General features: G+C 41.6%; 1 protein-coding gene across 1 annotated transcript; it reads right to left on the bottom strand.

Annotated features, from left to right (window-relative positions):
- Positions 1 to 3,435: 3,435 nt before the first annotated feature.
- Positions 3,436 to 16,361, bottom strand: LOC141649532 (uncharacterized). The gene is made up of 8 exons (XM_074458222.1): positions 14,578 to 16,361; positions 8,162 to 8,605; positions 7,557 to 7,789; positions 6,636 to 6,804; positions 6,418 to 6,544; positions 6,109 to 6,336; positions 4,174 to 4,502; positions 3,436 to 3,883 (listed from the first exon to the last, which is right to left on the bottom strand). The coding sequence occupies exons 1-8, from the start codon at positions 16,359 to 16,361 to the stop codon at positions 3,436 to 3,438; spliced, it is 3,762 nt and encodes a 1,253-aa protein (XP_074314323.1).
- Between the last annotated feature and the right edge of the window lie 4,271 nt (positions 16,362 to 20,632).

Raw genomic sequence — 20,632 nt, 5'->3', positions numbered from 1 at the left:
ATTAATGAGTTGATAGTGACCGCCTTCCTGTGGAGATCGACCCTACTTACCGCTGACTTCTGTTAGTAGTACTTAGGTATTTATTTTTGGTACTGTAACGACAGTATCACATTCCAGGACTAGATACGGGATGCAATCCGATTAATCAGGAACTGGAAAGCGGACGTTCTTTTTCGTGGTAGATCAACATGAACACCCAAATAAATTCCAAAATTGTCGGCCGTATTTATATGCAAAGTTGAGCTGAGTGAAGTTCGGAAATCTTCTGGTGTATTAGGGCTATATTTGATGTAGGATTTCTGTAAGCTGATCATCTTCCCCGAGGACTTTTCAAACTCTTGGAAAATTGTGTTTAAGCGCAGTGAAAGAGTCAGTAGTGGCGTTGCAGCAGATGAATGAGTCGTCCGCATAAAACAAATGAGTGACAGAAGGTGCATATCTGGAAATCTTAATACCGTGGATATGGTTTATCTGCTGAGCTTTGAGAAGCATTCGGGAGAAAATTTCCATGCAAAGAATAAAAAGATATGGGGAAAGAGGATCGCCTTGCCTTATACCACAAGTAGGCCGAATAACTTGGGAAGGTTCACCATTTATCAAAATGTTGTAGCTAACTGTAGAGATGCACTCCCAAATAATGTTTTGCCAGTGTAAAGGGAAACCAAAATGGCGTAGCACGTCCATTAAGAAAGACAAGAAAACACGATCAAAAGCCTTATGTATATCCAACTTAATTGCCACATAACATCTGGTGCCCTTGTGGTTTTGTTGATGTAGTGTAGAATTTTATGAGCGATTAAACATTCATCCGAAAGCATTCGTCCAGGAACGAAAGCATGTTGAGAGTCGGAGATTAGAGTAGAGATGGCCAGCTTTAGTCTATTTGTGAGGCACTTAGTCACAAGCCTGTAAATGACATTACAAAGACTGATGGGCTGATAATGGGTGATAGATTCTAGGCAAGAAGTCTTCGGGATGAGGACAATATGAGTACGATTCCATTTCTTAAGCATAACACCAGAATTAAGAAACTGTAAGAGTGCCTGCGAAACTTGCGGCCCAATCCTATGCCAAAATATCTAAAGAAATTTTGGAGTAATGTCATCTGGTCCAAGTGATTTGCTACCATTCATGAGCCGTAGAGCATTAACAATATACATTTCAGTAAAGGGCTCAGAGAGCAGACCTCGTTCAGTGTCAGAAAGGTACGACAAGTCAAGGGAAGAAATTAGAGCCTAAGTATTATCCGTAGACTGGGAGGAGGATGAATATAATCTTTGAAAATACTCGGCAATTTCACCACTGATATCCTCAGGAGAATGGAGCCATGAACCATCATCTTTCCGAAGGGCCAGTATCCTTTGCTTTGAGGATCGAGTTTTAGTTTTTTGGAAAAGGTACCTTGAAGATAAGCTTTCTAGTGCTTGTGCACGAAATTTGGCGCGTTGTAACTAGAAGTTATGTTTATTTCTGATTGTGTCCAGATGAGAACAACGAAGACGTGCATACGTATTAGCTGTAGATAAATCTCAGACCTCCAGTCAGAAAGATTCCAAGTCAGAATGAATATCGGGCCAATTGATACCATGGATGGTGTGATGCTTGATAACCCATTCCATTATTTGGTAACGGATTAAAGCAAATTTCCTGGAAATTGTGTACATTGGAGAACCCATGATATGACTGTCCCAGAAATTGTCCACAATTTTCTCAATATTTGGGTGGTTTAAGCACCAATTGTCCAATCGATATGGACGCCTTGATGGTTTGGTTTTTTCTACAAAATGCAAAATAATAGGAGCATGGTCTGAAGTAAGTATGGGAAGGTGCAGTACATAAGCCGAGGGGAACATATGTTCCCAGTCCTGAGATGCATTAGCCTTATCCAGTCGTTCGAGGATAAGCGAATTTTCGTGTCTATAATTCATCCAAGTGTAAGTTGGACCAAAGAAGGGAATATCCATAAGAGCATTTTCAAGCCTCCAGTTTAAAAAGTCGAACTGGCCGCGAATTATATTTGAACCTCCAATTTTGTCTGAATGAATCTCGACTTGATTGAAGTCACCAATCAAAGCTATCGGAGTGTAAATTTTACAACGTTCAGAGAGTTTCTCCCAAAGTGACAGGCGTGAGGAGACGGATGGTTCACCATATACGAAGATAAGAAAATATTCATTAGAAGGATAAACAAAAGATAATTTACCCTAATAATCTTGTTGGCAAAGGTTAGTTGTTGTTTGGGTAAGGGAAAGAAATGAGAGGAGAGAGAGAGAGAGAGATCTAGCACAGGGCTAAAGGTATACAATAAGTTTTTCTTATGATGGGTTAAATATATACCACTTGTGTATATAAAATTCATAGAAAAAAAGCAATATATTTGTCTTATATACACTAATAGCATGATACTTGACCCATTTTAAGCTTTGACGAATAGTGTCGTTTTAAATGAGAATTTGTGAAAGACATGTGTTATCCTGTAAACCAGTTTCACATGCTCATTTAGTCACTTAGCCATTTAGTCATTATTTAGCTATTGGCAACTTCTTCGAATAACTACCAATATTTTTTTTTAGACAAACGTGTACTATCTTATAAAACTATAAAGAGGAGATTACACTGTATATGATTACGACCCAAAAAAACAAACTATTTACAATACAAACATAGGGGAATTAGATACCCTTAAACTATTAGAAATCGAACAAACCGAGCGAAAATTACTAGCCAAACTAACTGAAACTAAAATACGACATTTCTTAAAAGGTGGATGATAGTAGTCCTCAAACTGTAGCAAGTCAGGCTCCTTCCTTTTAGACCTTTTAACTACAACATAAATAGCATTAGAATTCTCGCCGTACCTGCAAAAAAAGGATAAATTGTCAACTAAAACCCGCGAACTCTTCCTCGAAATAGCACCAGACCTAACCATTCGAGTCCTACGAATGGAATGTTGCACCCTGTGACAACACTTCATGCTCGAGTTCTCTTTGACTGCAACAAATTGAAAATGAACCAAGGATACTTTGCTAACCAGAGACGAATCAGACGAAAGCCGTTTCTTCATGGCAATATGCGAAACAGCCTCCTCATGATCCAACTCATCACTCTCAAACCACAAATACGCATGCGAAAGTTGATGGCGTTCTTCTTGTAAAGGATACGGAATGGGAACCGCTGCTTTCCTTTCAATTTCTTCATGGGGAGTTCCCGTCGAAATAAAATTTGTAGAGATAAGGGGAAGAACCTTCAAGGATGACAAAGATTGTTGATGGAAAAAAGGAGATTCTTCCCAAGCAACAAATTCTCATCATCTTCGGACGACAAACGCAAATTATTATTAGGATGTTTTTTGTTGGAGAAGGAGTATTTTCCAGGTCTTGAGGTAAAAGTATTGGAGGGATTATAGTCATCCTTAGCTGGCAAAGCCGGATAAGCCTAATTAAGGCTTTCAGAGTTCAGAATAATGTCTGAACCAGAATCAGTGGCAACAATCAGGTTTTCGGAATCCATATTAATGTTAGAACCAGTCGCAAAAGGGATTTTGGAATCAATAATAATAGCAAAAGTTGTAATTGCAGCAAGAGAAGGAGAAACATCATTTGTCACCAAAGGAACTCTACTACAAGACGCTTTATCCAATTTATCAGGGATTGGATACTTATTAACCACAATATTTGCAAGCAATGGTTTCTTACCTTTCTTGACTGAACCCAGAGGGTTAAAAGGATAAGCGACCCGTTTTCCATTAACATTTAAAACTAAAAAGTCAGCCATTGAAAGGAGTTCATGGTTAACATCTTTGTTATGCGGGTCCAATTTCATAGCATGTTCAAAGTCATCAACAGCTTCGTTAAGAAGATTCAAATGCTTAAAAGACAGGCCTCTACGAAATAAGGTTTTAACATTGCCACAAATTCTCATTGAAGACGGACACAATCCGTCACAAGCTCAAGACGGATAGTGTTCCTCTCACAAAATGCAAAATGGATAGTGCAAGTGGGGGGAAATGGATACCCCCCCCCCCCCACTTACCCACCCACTTGAATTTTGTGAGAGGGCCACTATCCGTCTTTAACTTGTGACGGATAGTGGCCGTATTCAATGAGACGGACTATAACATTGCTCGGTTGAAAAGATAAGACGAAAGTGCAGTAACAAACCGCCCGATTATACAGAGACAGTTCTAACTCACAAGCTGCTAAATTAAGAACAAGGGAGAGGCAGAGGGCAATGGCGACGGGCTGGTCATAGGAAGGTTGAAGGCCAAGGAAACATACAAGCTTAAGCGCTTGAGTGTAGTGACGAGCAGCCAAAACAAAATTCTCTTCCCTGAAAAGGGAGTTACCCCTGTCCTTCACCAGATGAACATTGAAGATAGAAGGAACCCCCAATTCCATAACCAACTTAGCAAGGTCATCATCATCAACATCATTATCCACCACAACAAACAAGTCACATTGATTAAGAAGAATAAATTGATAATACATCTTAGAAAGCAAAGACTGTAACACCCCCATATACCAAGGTGCTTTACCAAGGACCGCCCCCAACATATAAAGGTGCTATCATCTCGATTACCCAAGGTAAGTATATCAAAAGGAACCATCAAAGAACAATTAGATAACTGTATAGTTAACTGATTACATTGTCTCAAAACTGTAAACCAAAGTATAAAAAATGTAACCCAAAAATAACTCAAAAGTATCTAGAGACTCGTGATAGCGGAAGCTAAGACTCTAGGTGATGACATCCCATCCTCGATCCCGCGGCTAGCATAAGCTCATCATCTGTCCATATCTGCTCACCATCCCCGAATGGATCACCACAGTTTTGTAAAACATAGACGGGGTCAGTTCACTATATAATCAAGATAAGAAATCACAAAGACAACCAATATAATCCAATCCAATCATAGAATCATCCTCCAAACTCCATTAGTAACCAGTAACCGACTACACACTGAAGTGTGTAGCCCTGCCAGATCACCCATCGCAACAGATAATCCTCACCACCAGTGGGGGACCGCAGCCTTGCCCACCTAAGCCTCGCTAATCGCAACGAGCAATAACCCATGTCCATTAATGTGAACATCCCGCTTGTGACGGAACCACAAGGGGCGAATCAAGGGCGTGAAGTCATTCCCGAAGATGACTCCACTCAGCCGAGGACGCACATCGAGAACCATAGACAAACAACAACCAATCCAAACATCCAAGAAAGACAATCTCAATAACAATACTAATCATGCCAGTACATCAATCAACATCGTCTATAATCAATTAAAAAGGCAACTGAGTAGGGAAACCCTACCTTATTACGAATCCAATCATAAGCACACATCGGAAGCTAGAACTGTTCCTCTACGAATCCTTCATCTAGCAATAATCACAATCATGCCTATGTCACAATCATACCAAAAACCCCTTTTACCAAACTGACAATTAGGGCAAAGCCCTAAAGACGACATACTAAAGATTAACAATATACAAGAAATTTACCAAAGAAATCGAGACGAAAAATGGAACTAGACTCACGATTGATCACAAACCCTTGAGTGTGATTAGGGTGATTAGAGAAGTGAAGAACGTAGTTTAGGTTTTAATAAAATGAATAGAAACTGTTAAATGAAGTTTATATAATCTCCAATCACTCTAAATCAAACCGCATAAATTAATCTTGTCAGACCGGTTACTCGGTGGCCGAGTACGCCCTACTCGGTCGAGTATCTCATAACTCGACCGAGTGTTCCTGGACAGTAGCCTGACCAGAAAACACACGTAACCCTACTCGGCTGAGTTAGCCCTATTTGGCCGAGTAAAGTGGACTAAGAAAATCGTGGTATTACAGTCTTTCCTCCTTAAAATGAACTTCGTCCCCAAAGTTCATACTATACCTAAAATAAAACAACACTAACTACCCAATGACAACAACCACAACTACTCAAAAAAACTACCAACACCAACTATAAACAACAAAACAACCTATCCCAAGCTCAAAGATACTAACAACAAAACCATCTCAACCTCAAACTACCTCAAAACATGCATGCGACCATCTCCTACCCCCCCTCCTAAAAGACAACGATTACGTCCCCGTAACCAAACATACCTGGTAAAAAAGGTGAGGAAAGCGCTCTCTCATAGACTCCTCCGGCTCCCATGTAGCCTCTTCCACATTGTGATTAGACCAAAGTACCTTAAGTAAGACAGTTTCACCATTCCTTGTCTTGCGTACCTGACGATCCAAGATCTTCTTTGGAACCTCTGCATAAGTTAGAGCCTCATCTAACTCGATATTCTTAACCTCAAGTACATGTGATAGATCACTAACATACTTCTGGAGTTATGATACATGAAACACATTGTGGACCGGATCAAGCGACGGATCTAGAGCTAGCCGATAGGCTACTTCACCTACCCGGTCTAGAATCTCATAAGGACCGATGAACTTCTGACTCAACTTCCCTCGCTTACCAAACCTCATCACTCCTCGCATATGTGATACTTTCAAAAAGACCTTGTCACTTACCGCAAACTCTATGTCCCTGCGATGCAAATCCGCGTTAACTCTTTTGTCGATCTTGAGCTGCTTTCATCTTCTGGCAAATAAAGTGAACTTGCTCAATCATGTCTTACACCATCTGTGGGCCCAAAACTACAGCCTCAGCACTATCATCCCAACACACCGGACTTCTACACTTTCTGCCATACAAAGCCTTAAAATGTGTAATCCCAAAACTAGTGTGATAGTTGTTGTATGAAAACTTGATCAAATCCAGTCTATCCTCCCAACTCCCACCAAATTCTATAGTACAAGCTCGTAACATGTCCTCTAAAGTCTTGATAGTTCTCTCAGTTTGACCATCTGTCGCAGGATAAAATGCAGTACTCATCTTTAAGGTAGTTCTTATCAACTCCTGTAACTCTTGCCAAAACCGTGATATGAACCTCGCATCTCGATCTGACACTATATCCTTTGGTACCGCATGTAACCGAAACACATGCTTCCGGTACCCCAAAGCTAGCTGAATCTTACTCCAAGTATCTTTCATTATAATAAAGTGAGCTGACTTTGTTAGACGGCCGACGATAACCCAAATCATATTATTACCTTGCTGAGTCCTTGGTAACTTCACAATGAAGTTCATAGAGATCGACTCCCATTTCCATCCGGTGCCTCAAGTGACTGAATCTTACCTTGTGGTCTCTGTTGTTCACCCTTTACTCTTTGACAAGTTAAACACCTAGCCACAAACTCAACAACATCTTTCTTCATATTAGGCCACCAAAACGTTTTCTTCAAGTCCTTATAGATTTTGTCACCACCCGGATGTACTGAATAAGGAGTACAAAGAGCCTCTGTCAAGATCAACTTCTTCAAGTCGGCGTCACTAGGTACACACCATCTCCCATCAAAACGGACACTCTCATCTGTGTGGATAGAAAACCTCGAAGCTGTGTTACTCTCTACCCTTGACTTCCACTCTTGAATCTTGGGATCAAGTTCTTGTTTCCTCTTTATGTCATCATATAGATCAGGTTCGATAGTCAAGTCACCGATGGCATCGCCTTTTCGAATCATATAGTTCCCCATCTTAGTCATCTCATCCCTTAGTTTCATTAAGAACATAGTAATGCACAATGAATGCACACTCTTCCTACTCAAAGCATCTGCCACCACATTAGTTTTTCCCTCATGATAGATCATTTCCATATCGTAGTCTCCAATCAACTCTATCCATCGTCTCTGACGCATGTTCAACTCTTTCTGTGTGTAGATGTACTTCAAGCTATTGTGATCCGAAAACACCTTAAATGTTGCCTCATAAAGATAGTGCCTCCAAATCTTTAGAGGAAAAACCACTGCACCTAGTTCCAAATCGCGAGTAGGATAGTTTTCCTCATACGGTTTCAGCTTCCTCGAAGCATAAGCGATAACTTTCCCATTTTGCATCAAGACACAACCCAACCCATTCTTTGAAGCATCAATATACACCTCAAAGTTCTCACTTCCCTCAGGTAGAGCTAGAACGGGAGTTGTGGTCAAACGCTCCTTTAATGTTTGGAATGCCGTTTCACAACTCTCATCCCAACGAAATCTGGCCTCTTTCCTCATCAAAGTTGTCATAGGCCTAGCGATCTTAGAGAAGTCTTTCACAAACCTCCTGTAGTAGCCAACTAAACCCAAGAAATTTCGGATCTCTGCAACATTCTTCGGTACTTCCCAGTTGATCACTGCCTCAATCTTACTATGATCCACCGACACACCCTCTTTCGAGATCACATGGCCCATAAAAGCCACCTTCTCCAACCAGAACTCACACTTAGATAACTTAGCATACAACTGATTATCTCGCAAGGCCTGTATTACTACCCTTAGGTGCTCCTCGTGCTCCTCATTAGTTTTAGAGTAGACCAAGATGTAATCAATGAAGACGACCACAAATCTATCCAAGAACGGACTGAAGATCCGGTTCATAAGATCCATGAATACTACCGGTGCATTAGTTAACCCAAAAGACATCACCACATAATCATAGTGACCATTACACGAACAAAAATCTGTCTTTGGAATATCCTCATCTGCTATCCCAACTGGTGATGACCTGACCTTAGATTTGTAACACCCTCATAAGTCGGGATCCTTTCCCCTAGGCATTCCCAATACATGGAGGCATTACAAGACTTGGTTTCCCAAGTTTGTAGTGAGAACAATCAAGTAACGAATTACTTAACATAAAATAAATAGGTAAGCAGTAGCAAGTTAAACGGTTACAAGTTTAAGGGATATAAAAGCCATCCCAATAGTACAACCAAATTGACGTGAATGGAGTTTAATTGTCAAAAAACTAAGATAAGCAAGAGTGATGACGACTAATGAAGACCGCTCCCCAAGTCCTCGAATCTATCATGCTAACTCGTCAACACTGCTCCCCATATGGGCGAAAATCACCATATGGTTCACCAGAGATAATTTAAAACCCAAGTGTTAGCTTAACGATATAAATGCTCAATGAATGCAATAAAAGTCCTACTTACCCATGTGATAATGCAAAAGCAGTAACCAACATACCAACAAGATATGAAAATACATGAAAGCCATCCTCCAACATACACTTCAACAATCTGGTGACCGGGACACGCCCACGACGTCACTATCAACATAAGGTACTCGGAAAACGTCTGTGGTACCGGGCCCGAGTATAACTTGAGTCCCTTGCCAGACGTTGTGCCTCGCCACACTAGTCCCTCTATAACCCAAGTACTAAATGTGCACATCCCCATTAGAGTGGGAAGCTCCAAGTGTGACTTGAGCGGAAGCCGGTTTCCCAACCGCCTTCCGTCTCTAAAATCGTAACCAATAATCCTCCAATATTCTCCATTGTCAACCAAACCATGAATAAACCAAACAAGTCCAACCAACACAACTATGCAACCATATTAACACAACAAGTATAATCATGCTCAATTCTTCACTAATTCATTTCTTCTCATTTAACTGCTCTTCAACATGTTATAATGCAATGTAATCATCCTTGTGACAATTTACCATACTTACGTTCACATAATTACCACCAAGTCATCTTATGTGATAAACCTTAATTATCAAAATATGTTATAATGTAACTATCATGAGACAAATGTAATTAGTGATAATAAATGCACAATTAAACACCCATATCATTATAGCTAAGTAGGAAAAACCCTACCTCAAGCTTATCTTCACAAATCCACAAGCTACTCACTAGAAGTGCTCCTCAATGAAGCTCCCTACACATATTAATTTCTACAACCATTAATATAAATTGTTATAACAAATCTACTAATTCAACTCTTTAATTACTCCTCTTAATTCTCATAACCTAATTACTTATGAGGTAGTGTGCTAGGATAATTAAGATTACTAAGACAAGATTAGAGGAAGTGGAGTACAAATCGACTTACAAACAAGATGGATGAACAAGGAGGCAAGGATTTTTCACTTGTATGCTATGGTTATTGAGAGGATTTGTTGGTGGATATTCTAGAGAGATGTTGGGGAAGTTTAGAGAGTGGTGTGAATAGTGTTTGGGAAGGGTTTTGTGTGGAAAATCTAATGAGATAAGCCATGAAAGCGACATCTCACCAAACAAACTTCCCATATAAGCTGCACTCAACTGGCATTCGGTCGAGTGGTCGGTCCACTTGATCGAGTGGGAGCTCCACTCGGTCGAGTGGATGGTAACTCGGTCGAGTGACAACTTTTTCAGGCTTCCAGGCTACTGTCAAAGAGTACTCGGTACTCCACTCAATCGAGTGGGGCTCCACTCGACCGAGTGGATCGTCTACTCGGTCAAGTCTAAGTCTTTATAAATACGAGGTATTACAATATTTCCTCCTTAAAAAGAACTTCGTCCCCGAAGTTCATACCCGACATTATAAAAGCCAAAATTCTATATCCCATGAAATTCTCAAGGTGAAAGGTGGTGAGTTGGGTATCATGAAACTAATGCGCTATGACCAACTAAAAACTATTAGGTTAGCTAAAAGAATTAAGAAACTCGTGCTACTTGTACTTGCGTAATACGCCCTACCCCTTTAGAAACATGGTTAGGACCTCGTAACCAACCCATACTTGCTCGAAAAGGTGAGGGTATCACTCTTTCATATTTTCCTCGGCCTCCCAAGTAGCCTCTTTTACAAGGTGGTTGGACCATAATACTTTCAAGCAAGACCATTTCGCCATGTCTTGTCTTCCTAACCTTTCGGTCTAGGATTTCCTTGGGTGTTTCCACATACGTTAGGGCATTATCTAGTTCGATCATCTCCGTCTCGAGTACATGAGAAGGGTCACTTATGTATTTACGCAATTGAGACACGTGAAAGACATTGTGAACTCGGTCCAAGGCCGGGGGAAGTGCTAAACGGTAGGCCACTTCCCCGACTATATCCAATATCTCATAGGGGCCAATAAACTATTGGCTCAATTTGCCTCTCTTTCCAAATCTCATTACCCCTCTTATGGGTGAGACTTTGAGTAACACTTTATCCCCTACCGTGAATTTGATGTCACTCCGCCTGAAATCGGCAGAGCTCTTTTGCCTACCTTGTGCCGCTTTCATCTTTTCTCGGACTACATGGACTTGATCAATTATATCTTGAATCATTTGAGGCCCCAATAGCACAACTTCGGTGATACAGTCCCAACATATTGGGCTTCGGCATTTTCTCCCATATAAAGCTTCAAATGGTGCCATACCAATGCTAGCATGGTAGCTATTGTTATAGGAGAACTCGATCAAATGTAGCCTTTATTCCCAAGAGCCTCCAAACTCCAAGACACAAGCTCTCAACATATCTTCCAATATTTGGATGGTCCTCTCCGTTTGTCCATTCGTTGTCGAGTGGAAGGCCGTACTCATCTTCAATTGAGTACTCAAGGAGCTTTGAAGTTCTTGCCAAAATCTTGAAATAAATCGCGAATCTCGGTCCGACACAATGTCCTTTGGAAATCCATGAAGTTTGACCACATATTTTCAATAGGAATTTGCCAACTCTACCTTGCTCCAAGTGTCCTTCATTGCGATGAAATGAGCTGACTTGGTCAACCTATCCACAATGACCCAAATATTGTTGTTCCCCTTTTGGGTTCTTGGTAGTCCGACTATAAAATCCAAAGATATCGACTCCCACTTTCATTCCAGTACATCTAAAGGTTGTACTTTCCCTTGTGATCTCTTGTGTTACCCCTTCACTCTTTGGCTGTAATACTACAGTTTTCTATGTCTTTGGGTACTCTATCGAGTAAGTATGTTTGGTCTAAGAAGCAATGTTCTGTTGATGGGTACTTGGTCGAGTAAGTTGGGGACTCGATCGAGTAAGGGTCACTCGATCGAGTAAGTTACTTACTCGATCAAGTAAGTTTATTTTACGAGTTATTTTTGACGGGTTTTGATAGCAACGTGAGAAATATATATAATCTTAATCCGTCAGTTTCTTTTCATTTTTTACACTTTTATAAACTTCACAAAGACAAAACAAAGTTACGTTGCTTCTCTCTCTCTCATTGCTATCAAATCCTAAGGGGTAGAGTCGTCGGATCGTTGTGTTCTTTACGCCGTTGAGACCGTCGTATTATGGGTAAGATCAAAGTATTGTTTTTATGTTATTTCATTGATTTTGGTTGAAACCCTAATTGGGTAAATTGGGGGTTTTTGGGAGTATTGTGTTTATTAGATGGTGATTGTATGATTGTATGTTTGATAGGAGGTGATTTCATTGAAGAACGATTTTGATTAGCTGATTGTGACGATCTTGGTGGTTGCTTTTGCAGGTAGGGTTTCCCTACTAAGTTATTGTATAAATGATTATAAGATGGTTGTTTGGTTGATTGCCATGATGATTATATCGTAATTGGTATTAGCATTATTTTGAATTGATATTGTGATTGGTTGTTGTTGATTGTCTATGGTTCTCGAGGTGCGCCCTCGGCTAAGTGGAGTCACTTGCGGGAGTGGCTTCACGCCCTTGATTCACCCTCTGTGGAACCCGCCACAGAAGGGGATGTTTACATTAAGGAACATGGGTTATTCGCTCGATGGAGATGAGCAGGGCTTAGGTGAGAACGGCTGCAGTCCCCCACTGGAGGTGAGGAATATCTGTTGCGATGGATATTCTAGCAGGGCTACACACTTTAGTGTGTAGTCAAATGATTGGTGATGTGAAGGTGTTGGAGATTGTGATTGTGTATCTGTTGTTGTTTATCTTATATTGTTTATGCAGTAACTGACCCCGTTTAAATGTTTTAAAAACCGTGGTGATCCATTCAGGGGTGGTGAGCAGTTGTCTAGCATGTATGCTATGGATGCGCGCGGGATTAGCTGGGATGGAGTCACCACGAGTCTGATAGTAGTCTTTCGCTGTTGTGTCATGACATTTTATTTACTTTAGTTGTTTTTGGTTTGGAACAGTTGTATTGTACTTTATAGCTTGGTTTTGATGTAATCACTTTAAATTAATTTACTTAAAGTATGTTTCTTAATGGTCACTTTTGATTACTATGCCTCGGGTAACCGAGATGGTAGCATTCCCATGCATTAGGTGGTCCTAGTAAGTCACTTGGTGTATGGGGGTGTTAAATTGGCAAGTCAAGCATCTTGCCATAATTTCCGCCACTTCCTTCTTCATGTTTGACCACCAAAAGGTCTTCTTAAGATCCTTGTACAACTTATCGCCATCCGGGTGCACCGAGTAAGGCGTGTTATGAGCTTCATTCATTATCTTCTTCTTGAGCTCATCATCACTTGGTATACACCATATCCCCTTGAATCTAAGGCTTCCATCCTCATGCAACTCAAATCTTGAGGGCTCTCCCCTTTCTAATACTCATTTCCACTCTTGGGTCTTTGCCTCATTTGCTTGCCTTCCCCGGATTTCATCATACCACTAGGGCTCCAAAGTCAAATGTCTCATTGCTTCCTCTTTTCGTATCACATGGATACCCATTTTCCTCACTTCTTCCTTCAACCTTAGCATGGACAAGGTGGTACACAAGGAGTGCACCGACTTCTTACTCAAGGCATCGACCACCACATTAGCTTTCCCTTCATGATAGATTATCTCTATGTCGTAGTCCCCAATAAGTTCAATCCATTTCCTTTGTCTCATGTTCAACTCCTTTTGGGTGTAGATATACTTCAAGCTTTTATGGTCGGAAAATACTTTAAAGGTTGCTCCATACAAGTAGTGCCTCCAAATTTTCAAGGCAAAGACAACGGCTCCCAATTCTAGGTTGTGAGTTGGGTAGTTCTCCTCATAGGTCTTCAATTGCCGCGATGTATAGGTAATGACTCTACCATTTTGTATAAACACACATCCTAAGTCATTCTTTGAAGCATCGGTGTATACTTCAAAATTCTCACTCCCTTCCGGCAAGGCTAATGTCGGGGCCGTGGTTAGGCGCTCCTTTAGGGTCAAGAAGGTCGTCTCACAACTCCCGTCCCACTTGAAACAGTTCTTTTTTCTCATCAATGATGTTAAGGATCTAGCAATCTTGGAGAAGTCTTTCAAAAATCGGCGATAATACCCGGCTAGGCCTAGGAAGCTTCGAATTTCCGCTACATTCTTGGGTGCCACCCACTTAGACACGGCCTTAATCATGGTAGGATCCACGAAAACTCCTTCCCTTGAGATTACATGGCCTAAGAAAGCCACCTTCTCCAACCAAAACTCGCACTTACTAAGCTTTGCATAAAGTTGGTGCTCCCTCAAGGCTTGCAAAATGATTCTTAGGTGTTATTCGTGCTCTTCCTTGGTCTTGGAGTAGACCAAGATATCATCTATGAATACCACCACGAACTTGTCAAAGTACGGACTAAACACCCTATTCATGAGATCCATGAAAGCGGTCGGTGCGTTCGTTAACCCAAATGGCATCACTACAAACTCATAATGCTCGTACCTTAATCTAAATGCGGTGTTTGGGATATCCTCATCCTTGATCTTCAATTGGTGATAGCCCGATCTTAATTCAATCTTTGAAAATATTCCGGCTCCACTAAGTTGGTCAAACAAATCATCGATCCTTGGTAGAGGGTACTTGTTCTTGATGGTGACGTTATTCAATTCTTTATAATCGATGCATAATCTCAAGGTCCTGTCCTTCTTCTTTACAAATAGAACCGGTGCTCCCCATGGTGAAACACTGGGTCTAATGTAACCCTTATCCACCAATTTCCAAAGTTGCTTCTTTAACTCCTCCAATTCCTTTGGACCCATCCGGTACGGGGACTTAGAGATTGGTTCCATACCCGGTTTCAAGTCCACTCCAAATTCTACCTTTCTTGGTGAAGGCAACCCGGGTAACTCCTCCGGAAACACATCTTCAAAGTCCCTCACCACCGGTATATCTTGTGCTTGTGTTCCTTCCATGCTAGTGTCCCAAACATGACACAAGAGCATAGGACAACCCTTCTTCAAACATTTCTTCAAGGTCATTGCCGAAACTAGTTTCACTTTTGGTTTGACTAAGTAATCTTTGTATGACACCCTAGTACCTTTAGGTCCTATCAAGGCGATTTTCTTTTGATAGCAATGTATATTGGCTTTGTGTCTACTTAGCCAATCTATTCGTAGGATTACTTCAAATCCCTCTAAAGGGAATTCAAAGAGGTTTACCGGAAAGTTGGTTTCATGTACTATGATCGACACCTCTTTATACACTTTTGAACATATGATGGACTCTCCCGAAGGTAAGGACACACCGTCATTGACTAGTTTTCCCTGCCCCAAACCTAGGGTCAACACATGACTCTTAGACATAAAATAATGAGTGGCTCCCGAGTCAAATAAAAAGAAACAAGGATGAGAATTGATAAGGAATGTACCGGAGACAATGTAGGCATCCTCTTCGGGGCTCTTCTTATCCATGGCAAAAAGTTTGCCACTAGACTCGGGTTCACCTTGTACCGTGCTTGCCGATTGGGTTGGCCTACTCCCCGAAGCATTGCCTCCCACAAAGATTGTTGCTCTAGATGGAGCTCCCCACTTGAAATTTCCCCGGTTGTTGCCACCATTGAAAGTGGAGTTAACATTCCTCGGGTTGTTCCATGCCCCCGAATTCCGGTTGTTGTTCCCGCTTTGAGAAGGAGTGGAGTAGGAATTTCCTTGCCCGAACCTCCGGGTGGGCCCTTTTAGGGTTCTAGTACATTCCACTTTCTTGTGGCCGAGGCCACCACAATTGTAGCACCTTAGTCCTTCTCCTTCACTTGCGGCTCTACCTCCGTAGCCACCCGATCTTCCATAGCCACTTGTTGGTGCTCCTCTTGAGTAGGACCTAGATTGATTGAAATTAGACTTCTTGGGTTGATATCCTCCACCTTCACTTTCGGTCTTTCTTTTCTCTCCACACCTCTCCTTAGCATCCTTGGTCATGCCGAGTAGCCTCTCCGTGTTTCTGGCCCTAGCATAGACCTCTTTCACACTTGACACTTCTCCGGGTGGGAGCTTCTCTAGGATCTTGACGGTCAATCCTCCCTCAAATTTTAGAGCCAAGTGTAATTGGCTAAGGTGGATATCTTCCACATAAGTAGCTAGCTCATTGAAATGGATATAGTAATCTTGAACTGTCATAGCATCGGTCATGACAAAGCGGTCGAACTCCGCCCGGAGTTTGCATCTCACATGCTCGGGAATGAATTCATTTCTCATTTCTACCTTAAAGTCAGTCCAAGGGATGGCAGTCTCGCCTCTCTCTTCATAGAATTCTCTCATTGCGTCCTTTCCTTTATACCACCACTCGCCCGCAAGACCTCCCAAGTAGAAGGCGGCTTGTTCCACTTTAACCTCTTCGGGGCATCTTACCACCTCAAACACATTTTCCATTTCTCTTATCTAGTCACTAAAGAGACAAGGCTCTCCCACCCCAAGGTACTTTGTGGGGCGTTGGCGCGAGATGGCGGTGCTCACGGCGGAGGCATCCAGCGCCGCATCTCTTTCCCTAGTGATGTTTCTAAGGGCCTCGGGGAGGGCCTCATTTTGAGCAATGAGCCGCTCCATTTCTTCCTCGGACATGCGAGATGGAGGTGACGGAGTCCTTGCACAGGTTCTCGGTATTATGTCTCTTCAATAAGTGTAACAAACGTCAATACATGCTCTAAAATAGGAGACAAAGGGTATTGACCACCATACAGGTCTACTCGAACGAGTGTGGGATATCACTCGGTCGAGCGGTGAACTCACTTGGTCGAATGATGTGCTCACTCAGTCGAGTGCCTCAACTTACATAATGTTTCCGGAAATCCCTCCATTGACCACTCGGTCGAGTGGTACTACCACCCGGTCGAGTGATACACACTTGGTGAAGTGAGTCACCCACTTGGTCGAGTGAGCCAGCCACTCGGTCAAGTGAGTCACCCACTCGGTCGAGTGTTATAACTTACAGAAGGTTCATGGAGTCTGAAAAGGTCTCCACTCGGTCGAGTGCCTTCTAGTCGGCAGAGTCCCTTTTTGCACTTGACCAAGTACACATCAAATAAGTTATTTATCCGTCTTAACTCACACAATTCCACATATAATCCCTATTTACATGTTCCTAAATGCAAGTACGGAGGAAGGTAGAGGCATAGACACAACATACAACTCATATATGACGACACTAGCATGTATGCTTACACCCATACATCCAACACACCCTTCTCAAACCTTTACTACCATCAACCATATAAGATATCACTAAGCATGTAATAAATCCACAACACCAAGTAAGGAATATACAACAATCACAAGCACCAAATACGTCTCATTACCCACGCGTAGTGACCGACTTAAGTTAAGAGGACAAGGGCACAACCGTGGGGTGTCTCCCAAGCTTGTCACACGCTCTCTATGACTCAAACCGGGTTCATTTTAGATTGACTCGCCCTAGTTCATTGGTTCATTGGTTTAGGCTCCAAAACCATTGCTCTGATACCACTTTGTAACACCCCCATAAGTCGGGATCCTTACCCCTAGGCATTCCCAACACATGGAGGTATTACAAGACTTGGTTTCCTAAGTTTGTAGTGCCAACAATCAAGTAAAGAAGTACTTAACATAAAATAAATAGGTAAGTTGTATCAATTTAAACAGTTACAAGTTTAAGGGATATAAAAGCCATCCCAATAGTACAACCAAATTGAAGTGAATGGAGTTTAAATGTCAAAAACTAAGATAAACAAGTGTAATGACGACTAATGAAGACCGCTCCCCAAGTCCTCGAATCTATCATGCTAACCTGTCAACACTGCTCCCTATATGGGCGGAAATCACCATATGGTTCACCACAGATAATTCAAAACCCAGGTGTTAGCTTAACGATAAAAATGCTCAATGAATGCAATTACTAGTCCTACTTACTCATGTGACAATGCAAAAGCAATAACTAACATACTAACAAGATATGAAAATACATGAAAGCCATCCTCCAACATACACCTCAACAATTAGGTGACTGGGACACGCCCACGATGTCACTATCAACACAAGGTACTCGGAACACGTCCGTGGTACCGGGCCCGAGTGCGACTCAAGCCCAACCAACACAACTATGCAACCATATTAACACAACAAGTACAATCGTGCTCAATTCTTCACTAATTGATTTCTTCTCATTTAATTGCTCTTTAACATGTTATAATGTAATGTAATCATTCTTGTGATAATTTACCATACTTACCTTCACATAATTACCACCAAGTCATCTTATGTGATAAACCTTAATTATCAAAACATGTTATAATGCAACTATCATGAGAAAATGTAATTAATGATAATAAATGTACAATTAAACACCTATATCATTATAGCTAAGTAGGAAAAATCCTAACTCAAGCTTATCTTCACAAATCCACAAGCTACTCACTAGAAGTGCTCCTCAATGAAGCTCCCTACACATATTAATATCTACAATCATTACTTTAAACTATTATAACAAATCTACTAATTAAACTCTTTAATTACTCCTCTTAATTCTCATAACCTAATTACTTAGGAGGTAGTGTGCTAAGATAATTAAGATTACTAAGACAAGATTAGAGGAAGTGGAGTATAAATCGACTTACAAACAAGATGGATGAACAAGGAGGCAAGGATTCTTCACTTGATGTTAGGGTTTTTGAGAGGACTTGCTGGTGGATATTCTAGAGAGATGTTGGGGGAGTTTACAGAGTGGTGTGAATAGTGTTTAGGAAGGGTTTTGTGTAGAAAATCTGAAGAGATAAGCCATGAAAGCGACATCTTACCAAACAAACTTCCCGTATAAGCTGCACTCGACTGGCACTCGGTCGAGTGGTCAGTCGACTCGATCGAGTGAGAGCTCCACTCGGTCAAGTGGATGGTCACTCGGTCGAGTGACCACTTTTCCAGGCTTCTAGCCTACTATCAAAGGGTACTCGGTCCTCCACTCGGTCGAGTGGGGCTCCACTCGGCCGAGTGGATCGTCTACTCGGTCAAGTCTAAGTCTTTATAAATACGAGGTATTTCAATTTTGATCTTATAAAACACTCCTGCACCACTCAGCTGATCAAAAATATCATCAATCCTTGGCAAAGGATACTTGTTCTTCATGGTGACATGGTTTAACTACCTATAGTCGATACATAGCCTCATACTCCTGTCTTTCTTTTTCACAAATAAAACGGGTGCACCCAAGGTGATACACTGGGTCGAATGTACCCCTTGTCTAACAACTCTTCCAACTCTTTAGGCCCTATCCGCTATGGTGCTTTAGATATAGGTTGTAATACTATGGATTTTATAGGCTGGTACTCGACCGAGTATAGCCTACTCGGTCGAGTAGTGTGTGTCGTGGAGTCTGTTTGGCTACTGCCGAGGAACACTCGGCCGAGTATGATGAATACTCGACCGAGTAGAGGATACTCGGCCGAGTATAGTCTATACTCGACCGAGTATCCGGTCTGACGGGTGTTATTTTCCGTGGTTTGGTTAAGATGATTAGAGATTATATAAATTATGTTTACAGTTTCTAAATTATTTTTACCAAAACCTAACGACGTTCATCTCTCCCTCTCTAATCACCCTAATCACTCCCAAGGCTATTTGGTCGATCGCAAGTCTACACTTCCGTCTTTTGTCTCGATTTCGTTGGTGAGTCTCTGGTGCTTTGTAATCAGTTAATAGATTGTGTTTAGGGTTTTGCCCTAATTATTGATTTGGGTTAATTTGGGGATTGTTGATTATAATTGTTGTAGGTGACGATGTGGTATTTGTTATGCATGTTGTATGATTGATTGCAGCATAGCGGATGGCGAAAAGGTAGGGTTTCCCTACTTAGTTACTGTTAATTGATTTAAGATTGTGTTTGTATTGTAATTGTTGTTATCTGCTAATCATCAGAGTATGGGTGTGTGGTGACGGTGGTGATGTGGTTGTGTTGTGACGGTGGTGATGTTGTGACAGCTGTGATGTTGTGGTACTGTGATGTGTGTGTTGATTGTGGTGGAGTCACTTGCGGGAGTGGCTTCACACCCTAGTTCGCCCTCCGTGGAACCCGTCACGGGAGGGGATGTGCACATTAAGGGACAGAGTTGTCGCTCGTTGATGAGCGGGATTTAGGTAGGGATGGGCTGCGGTCCCCCACCGGCAGAGTGGATTACCTGTTGCGATGGGTAATCCGGCAGGGCTGCACACTTCGGTGTGTAGTCAGTTACTGTGGAGGATGATCAGACGGTTACATTATTTGTTTGTCTTATCTTGATTGAACAGTAACTGACCCTGTTGTTGTTTTGTAAAACCTGCGGTGATCCATTCGGGGATGGTGAGCAGATTGTGACAGGTAATGCAGATGTTTAGCTATGGGACAGTCATGGGGAGTCATCACTCGAGTCTAGCTTCCGCCGTCAAGAGACTTAGCTTGCATTCTTTGTAGTTGTTAGACCTTTCACAGTTATTCTTTCGTTTGGTTTTGTAAACATATAATCACTAACTCTGTATACTTTAATAAAGGTTGTTTGGAATTGGTAACTTTGATATACTAACCTCGGAAAACCGAGATGGTAACGGCCTTTCATGTTAGGGTAATCCATGGTAAGGTACCTTGGTATGAGGGGGTGTTACAAACTAATGAACCCAATGAACTTAGAAAGTCTAAATAAAAT

This window comes from Silene latifolia, chromosome 1, assembly GCF_048544455.1.
Source record: "Silene latifolia isolate original U9 population chromosome 1, ASM4854445v1, whole genome shotgun sequence".
NCBI classification, from domain to species: domain Eukaryota; kingdom Viridiplantae; phylum Streptophyta; class Magnoliopsida; order Caryophyllales; family Caryophyllaceae; genus Silene; species Silene latifolia.
Note: the sequence above shows the minus strand (reverse complement) of the source record. Positions and strands in the feature narration are given on the sequence as shown.

Bases quoted from the DNA above. Each gene is read 5' to 3' on its own strand.
- LOC141649532 (XM_074458222.1), bottom strand. From the start codon at position 16,361: ATGGAAAATGTGTTTGAGGTGGTAAGATGCCCCGAAGAGGTTAAAGTG. The intron at 8,606-14,577 runs GTACCCTCTACC...ATCTAAGGTCAG, and splicing joins AACGTCACCATCAAGAACAA to GTCATCACCAGTTGGGATAG. The intron at 6,337-6,417 runs GTAGGTGAAGTA...TCATAACTCCAG, and splicing joins CTTATGAGATTCTAGACCGG to AAGTATGTTAGTGATCTATC.